The 7,822-nt window shown below is 42.3% G+C and overlaps 1 protein-coding gene across 2 annotated transcripts; it reads right to left on the bottom strand.

The window, feature by feature from the left end:
- Positions 1–3,648: 3,648 nt before the first annotated feature.
- Positions 3,649–7,748, bottom strand: LOC126387588 (uncharacterized). Of its 2 annotated transcripts, none has more exons than XM_050040115.1 (3): positions 5,588–7,748; positions 5,070–5,213; positions 3,649–4,351 (listed from the first exon to the last, which is right to left on the bottom strand). In XM_050040115.1, the coding sequence occupies exons 1-3, from the start codon at positions 6,122–6,124 to the stop codon at positions 3,692–3,694; spliced, it is 1,341 nt and encodes a 446-aa protein (XP_049896072.1). In that variant the 5' UTR covers positions 6,125–7,748; the 3' UTR covers positions 3,649–3,691. The 2 variants fall into 2 exon arrangements, with proteins under 2 accessions (XP_049896072.1, XP_049896073.1); XM_050040116.1 differs by lacking the exon at positions 3,649–4,351 and adding an exon at positions 4,698–4,974.
- Between the last annotated feature and the right edge of the window lie 74 nt (positions 7,749–7,822).

The raw sequence follows: 7,822 nt of genomic DNA, 5'->3' as shown, positions 1-7,822 counted from the left end.
GGCGTCAAGATGAGCACTGACTATTGATCTTTGTTCTTTGGGTCAAAAAACAACTATCTCAGTTTTGTCTGTGTTTAGTTGTAGAAAATTCTGGCACATCCACGTATTGATTTCGTCAATGCACTTATTTGACAGGACTGTCATCATTGTGCTCTATTACAATTTTGCATTTTCCACAGATGCTGGCAAACTTGATGACTTTGTGGATGATGTAGCCTGCAGGATGGAAGAGAATGCATTTCTCCATCTTTGTGAGATCAGGTGCTGTTCTGTTCGCCACCATCAGTTGTTCCACCCTGACTGACAGAGTGACATTTTGCTACACTGTGTCCAGGAAGTCTGCCAAAAAGGTATTGTCATCTTCCTGGTAGCTCCCTGACCTGATGGTTGTGAGGAACTGCCCCACAGATATGATTCGCAGTGCATGATGGAATTCCACTGGAGTTGGGACAGGATTTTTAGATCTCACACAGCTGAATGTGTTTTCAAGGCAGGTAACCTAGATGTCAACACAAACCTGTGTCCTTGATTCAACATCTCCTCCTGTATGGCCAATATTAATGATGTTGCCATTATCACCCCTGTTTGAACAGGCTTCAAACCTCCCTTTTCACCAGTCTTCATCCCACGGAACAGATGGACGAAGTCCTGGAGGAAGGTGATGGCCTTTTTGTACTCCTCCATTTTGATCCTGCTCAAGGCTGTGATTGGATGGTGAGATGACATCAGATCAAACCAATGATCAACTTGCTCCAGTAGCCACGCTGTGGTCATGTATGTCAGAGGGCGGTTTTCTTGCTGCACCATGTATTTCAGTCCAGCACTTGTTGCCTTACTGAATACATTTAGAGCAGGACCAACCTTCATCTTTTCTAAATGACTTGGCTCAATGGCTGCAGCTGAGAGATGGGGAGCTATTTTTAATGCCATCCCTTCTTGAAAGGTCAGTAAGTCCTTAATAGGGACCACTGAAGCCTCGTTAGTGGGGAGGTTCTCTTTTTTTACAATATCCTGTGGAATACTAAACACCTGTCCACGGACAAGGGCACTTTTTAGATTTTTCACCAGATGCGGGACATCAGGCATGAAATGGAGCTGCCTGTCTGGTGTTGCTGGATGTGGCACTGATGTTGTCTTGTGGTCGACACCAAAGGATTTCCACATGGCCCGGTTAGGGCTACCCATGTCAGTGGTGACATTAAGCACATGTAGCCCGATGGATGCTGCCCTCTTTATAATTTCAATAATTATTGGCCTGTACTCTGCTCCATCTGTCAAATTGCTACTGTAATGATATGCCACTACTTGCTTCCATCTTGTTGTGTTTCCAGTCAACATAAACACACAAGCGTGTGTGGCTACTCCTGTGTGACCTGGTAAAGTCACATCACCATACAGTTTGCCTGTAAGCATGTGGAGTTCCACACTGGGTGTAATTGCCATTTCATCCAAGGTCAACACACACACTCCCTTTCAAGTTCGGTTAGGCCATCTACCTTCAGTTTGAGAAAATCAAAGACCTCTGTTAATACACCAGGCTCAAATTTAATACACTGCATTCTTCTTTCCAGGGTTCTTATTCCTGGTAGGGGAATCTGCAATTCCTGCAGGGTTTTGTAACCCATTGGACCAGCAGCAAAGTGGATTTTTAATGCCTTTTTAATGGTCTCATTGCTCCATTTCATCCCTTTTGTGGTTCGTCTTCCTAATGCCTTCATTTGGTCTTTTGAAAAAGTTTTCTTTATTTTTTTGTCCCTAATTTCCATTGCCTTCTTGAGAGCTGCATTTTCCTTCCTTATTTTTTTCAGTGCTGCCTTTGCTTTTGTGGTGATATTTTCTTGTTTCTTTATTTTTTTTAACAGGTCCAACTGACTTGTTGCTGGCTCACTGGTAAGCTGACTTGTTGCTGGCTCACTGGTAAGCTGACTGGTTGCTGGCTCACTGGGTAGTGTCAGCTCTCCCTCTCTCTCCTCACTAGCCTCCTCTCTTTCTTCACTTAGACTTCCCCTTCTCTCAGTGTTCTCACCTCTTTCTTCAGTCTTTGAAACTGATGTAAGTAGAAGACATGGGACTGTTAATTTAAGAATTCAAAATAAGTATTACTTCAACATAAGAACTATTACTAGAGTTAATAAGAGTTCAGCATTATACCTGTGCCACTGTTGACACTGTAGCTGTGATCAGAAGCTATGACCTCAATATTTATAGGTCCAGGGGTGCACCGTGTTGCAGGGGCCCTCCTCTTTTTGATTGGCGTGCGATGCACAAAGATGGTGGGTATGGCATCTGCCCTCAGCCTAAACTTGCCCTTTTTGGTCCTCACAAACTGGTCTGCCTCAAAGTGTACCTGCAGAATCACTTGAGTTAACTTTTCACACACATTGCTTTTTTGTCTACCTATGCACATAGTATAAGGGAACAGTTAATTCTTACTGGACAAATATACACTCACTATATATCAAAAAGATAACCAAGACCATGAGACAACTTTTTACAAATTCATCACTTCAGTAACTGATGCCAGTTGTCACATTTTGTTAAACATGTACAACTAATGAACTTCCATAACTTAGGCTGGGGAACAAAGATCACACCACATATCTCAAGGAAATTTCCCATTCAAGCCTATAAAGGTATGTCTAACCCTTTCTCCTCTGTCTTTTTTCCCCTCTCTTTCAGTACAAGAACAAAGGGATTAGGGAGAGGCTAGAGACTCCCTGCAATGCCACAGCGCCCTCATCCTGAGTCTCAGCTCCCTGAGTTTTGCAAGCCTTTCCCTCCTCCCTGTTTTTAATAAATCAGTCTAAGCTTCCCAGTGATGTGGTCTTTGTTTGTGGAAAAAGTGCAAATACAGGTGTTTCACATATTTTGTTGTTTTTTTTTTTATTTACAGTGAGAAAGCTCCTGCTGAGCTGAGCCAACCATTTTTTTCTCCTCTCTGTGTCAGTGGGGAAACCATACATGCGTACGCCTCTCTCTGAGCGACTAGAGCATCCCCACGCAGCACAGTACGCCATGGTGGCGACTATGAGAGGACAATATGAAAGAAAGGGCACAAACAAACTGCTTTTATATGCTATTCATGTGTATAAGAGATTTATTTAATGCATTCATGGCCATAAATAATGCACAGTAAAACAACAAATGCGACATATATGTTTGCGTATAAGCTACTGCCGCTGGTATTCCATTGACCCATAGCTGATAATCATAAGTCGTAGAGATTACAGTAGTCATTGAATAATTCCAATTATTACATAATCAGTAATACAGGGGTGTGATTGCTCTTGGCTACCATACAAGACTAAGGACATTTTTTTTACAGGGTGTCTGCAGGTTGGAACAAGTGCAATTTTAGACTATTTTAGACCTTTTTTAGACCATCGTGGATTAAATTTAAGACCTTCACGAAGTATTAAAAATAAGAAAAAACAGACCCAGATTGCATTCAAATGACAACATTTATTGTCATTGAAACAAACACGGAGCCAAGAGACTACAGCACGCAACATTTTCAGTTATTTTTTTTCAAAATAATGCCTCTCTACTTCAAATGCTGAACATTGAACATTGAAACAAACCACATTTATACACATTTTATATATTGAGATGGGGAGAACGAGAGAGAGCCCAAGAGTGATTGTGTCTGTGTGTGTGTGTGTGTGTGTGTGTGTGTGTGTAGTGCGCAGCACTACATGCTTCTTAGCTCTGCACTTTTGGTAGCAATTTCGGTCTCCAGATTCTTAAGCTGGGAGAGTTTGTCTTTAGCAGCCCTCCTCAGAGCATTTGATTTAGAGAGGAGCTGGGCCATTTTGCTCCCAGCCTTGCCCTCTGCTTCCTCCGCCAACGCGTCTGCGTCTTTGCCAAGGCTCTCAATGACTTTATGCAGACTGTCCCTTTTGACTTTCAGGTCTTGTAAGTGCTCCTCTGCGTGTGCCCTTTTCTTCCCTTGTGTCTCTGCCTCCTTCCTCTTCCTCTGTTCGTCCAAATGCAAGCGGTACCTGGATCTGGCAGCCATGACAGATTTCAGCAAGTCGTTTGTAAGTGGAACCCTGGTAACGCCCCCATGTATTGCAACATAGTCGCAAACAAGCCTGTGTGTGACTAATGTGTCTTCTTGCATATTCTCTGTTTCGATCTCTTTGTTCACAGAGAAGCCTCTCTCGACAGACGCCTGACCATGAGATAGCAGTAATAGCTTCTGGCAAAACGCCCAAAGCTCTGGGTATGCCTTGCTGATGAAGCCATGAAGGAATACGTCTAGCCTCTTGCATTGGCTGGAAGGAGATGAAATCTTCATGCCTACACTCCACAGACAACGCAGCATCGAACTGTTGGAGAATGGTGTCCCCTGTGACAAAATAAGTTAAAAAAAAAAGAAGTTAGAAACATGCATTGATGACTAATTTTCCACTAGGAATTTGCTAAATTTACTTATGGCTTCCATTTAGTCATCACCATTATGGCTTTCCCTACAGTTTTGTGGGGGTGGTTGTTGTTACTAGACTCAACTTTACATACAGTACAGTCTGAACCACTGCACACGGAACAGGTACATGGCCATTATTTGATGGACTAACAAAAGTTAAAGATCCATACTCAAATATATTGTGATCATATTTTGAGCAAGCATGTACAATAAATACTTAACTGATCAGTTCAATGCTAAATATATATAAGATTATCTGAGAGTGGCACTCATAACTTTTGTCAGCCCTTCCTAGAACTCCTCCTACCAGCACAAACTCCTCCTGCCAGCTGCCTGTTGAGCAGAAATGTCTGCACAAGTCCCTTCATCTTCGCCTTGCACCTGTCTGGGTCACTGCTCATCACAGTGGGGTCTAGACAATCCATCTGCCTAACAGTATCATATTTAAGGGGGCTCTTCTGCTGTATTTTCCTCACGATGCTTGAGAGTCCTTGCATGCAGTCCCTTTTAAATTCAAGGACCCTGAGCTCTGAACTTTTGCTGCTCTGTACAGAGAAATGCAAAAGGAATTGTCATGTAAGCAACAATGCTGTACACACGTGCTTCTCCTTGACAATCTTTGACATTAAGCTACAAGTACCTTGAGGGCCGCCTCAGCACCCAAGCCGATGTCCACACAGTGCACCTGCATCAAGTTCTTCTTTTCAGCTATGTCCAGGTTGGGAAGCTGGGCTGTGGTGATGTCCTGCAGGACCTCTCGTTTCACAAAACGATGCATCAGACTCTGTTAGACAATTACAAAAGAAAAGTTCTTTCAATTACATCATAACTTTGCAAAATAGTGTGTAACATTTTGACTGCTGTGGATTTGCTGTGAATGTGTGTCTTTTTTGTTTACAACAGTATTTAGTTAATTATAGGCCTACATAATGTTTTACTTTTGAACTGGCGGTGTGATGGGGTGGGTGGGTTGGTTGTTTGTTTATCTTGTGAAAAATAAAATAAAAACAAAAAAAAATGCATCATAACTTTCACAATCAATATAGTAACAAAAAAAAATGCATCATAACTTTCACAATCAATATAGTTCCACCATAAAATCCACATATTTCCATGTAGTTTTCTGCTTTACATTCTGCTTATCATAAAAGTCATTACCTTGATCAATTTTGCCAGGTCTTTTCCAAGGAAAGGCATCACAGGCTCCTCAGTCTGGTACTTCCTTAAAAAGGGATCAAATAACTGGGCGACACTCCTGAAAAACTGGAGCTTGGGTACAGTCAGGGGATCTTTCTGGGCATCTTCAATCACATCAAAACTTGCAGTACCAGGATGTGGAAGCTGCTTGGTCTTCACAGCATTTGTGTACACCAGCAGAGATGACCAGATTCCCAAAGCTCTCTCGACCACCGGCAGGTTTTCAAGCCATCGATGTCCACAGAATGCCAATGGGAACAGTGTAGACTTGGTGGTTTTCACATAGTCTTCCCTCCTTGCTGGCACATTGTGTAACAATGTATGAATGGCCTTAAGAAGCTTGTCTACTTGCCACATGGAGAAGCCCGTTTTAAAGGCATTGTGCAAGGTGTGTAACCCACAGCTTCCAACAGAAATGAGCCGAGAACCCCCATAGAGGTCAGCGTAATCAGACTGGAAAAGGTCAAAGACTTTGAAGTTCACATTGGGACCATCCATGGAGATTGATAACAACTTGCTGAGGTCCAGCTGGTCCACACATTCCTAAGGGAAGGAAACAATCAACCAATCAATCAAATGTGCATATTTAAAAAACACAATTTACCCTACGATACACTACATTCTACACCAGATTCATTCGAAATTACTTCCTTAATGTAAAAAGCCTGAACGTGTCTGTTTATTATGTCATTGTCAGTAATGTTGAATCTGATGTAATATAATGTAATTACACATGTATAAATACAGGGTAAGAGAATGCAGTTAATCATCTAATCAGAAGTGCAAATAGCCAAAGTGCAATATATGCAGGGTGCGATTCGTCAAAAAAACAGAAGGGGGGGATGTTTGGTTTTTTTTTTTTAATTCATGAAAACACACGATTTTTAACTTGATGTGACCATCAGCCTTTTCATATTTATCACATTTGAAACTAGTGAAGTTAAATCAACCAACCAACAAAATGTAACTGCCATAAATATTAATTCAATTGTCATTTTTTTCTCACTGTGACGTCTGCAATGCGCTCATGAGGTAACAAAATGATCAGGACCATAGATACACGCTGATCACTCCAATGTGCCAAAGATAGGTCTATGTTTTTAAAAAGTAGATGATCACTCTAATAAACAACACAGAGCAATCAAGACGCTCTCTCACACACACACGCGCGCGCGCGCAGTCGCACACATCACTTTCTAGCGTTAGCGCACTTTTTTGCTTGCAGTTTCCCGGAGATCGGGATGTAATAGAGCCCCTATCAATGTACGAGAGACAAACAGGCATGCACTGATGTATTTTAAATGGCTGTTAATGAGTTAGCAAACCTCGTGTCACCCCCTAGGATGAAAATACTTAGCAGAAGTAAGGTTGAAAAAAAAAACAGAGGTGGGGATGACCCCCCCCCCACAAATCACACCCTGAATATATGTACAGATAAAATGCAGTATGTACAGATTAATATAGTATTTACAGATTTAATGCAGTTATTTACAGCTAGAAAAGGTGGGTAGACATATGTTCAGAGTATATAAATAAATTATGGTGGGCAATAGTTATGTGCAGCTTACATAAATTATTCTAATAAAAACACTACTTACTTTGACCTCCTTCATCAAGTCATTTGCTGTGGCATGGCCCATGAACTGTGACCCAAGGTACCTGGAGTGTACCTGGCCGTCATCCCAGTACCGTACGTGAAGGTCCAGTTGTTTATTTTTTGTTGCACAGTTGAAACTTTCGTCAAACATGATCACAAATGGCCCGGACACCTTTGCGATTAGATCCTTTTTGACGAACTCGGCCACTCCAAATCGGATAATATAGGCGGTCTTGTCTCTTCCGCACTGGAATGTTTTGGCGATCGTCGAGTCGGGAAACATTACTTTGAACAGTTCCCCGATGTTGTCGTTAGCTCTGTACGACTGGTGTTTCGCCACGGTGTTCAATGCCCACAGAACTTCTGCCTTCATCGTTTGTGTCGAGCCCATTAGGTCGCGTATATCATTTGAAGCATCATTTGTGGATGTGCCTGCCACCGGATAGAACTGGGCAATTCCACGAGACTCACGTGCTGCTTTCAGAGAGGCCTGGTGTTTATTGGATTTAACGTGGGAATCGAGTGCCTTCACTCCCAGGGTCCCGAGCTTCAGTGCTCTTTTGCACAACGTGCAGTACGCCTCAGTGTCATCGTCAGGA

This window comes from Epinephelus moara, unplaced genomic scaffold, assembly GCF_006386435.1.
Source record: "Epinephelus moara isolate mb unplaced genomic scaffold, YSFRI_EMoa_1.0 scaffold992, whole genome shotgun sequence".
NCBI classification, from domain to species: Eukaryota; Metazoa; Chordata; class Actinopteri; order Perciformes; family Serranidae; genus Epinephelus; species Epinephelus moara.
Note: the sequence above shows the minus strand (reverse complement) of the source record. Positions and strands in the feature narration are given on the sequence as shown.

What these genes read in the sequence shown, in the direction of transcription:
- LOC126387588 (XM_050040115.1), bottom strand. Translation starts at nt 6,124, where the DNA reads ATGGATGGTCCCAATGTGAACTTCAAAGTCTTTGACCTTTTCCAGTCT. An exon ending in ACCTGGCAAAATTGATCAAG is followed by an intron (nt 5,214 to 5,587) that starts GTAATGACTTTT and finishes ATTGTCTAACAG; the next exon opens with AGTCTGATGCATCGTTTTGT. An exon ending in GTGCTGAGGCGGCCCTCAAG is followed by an intron (nt 4,352 to 5,069) that starts GTACTTGTAGCT and finishes ATTTTGTCACAG; the next exon opens with GGGACACCATTCTCCAACAG.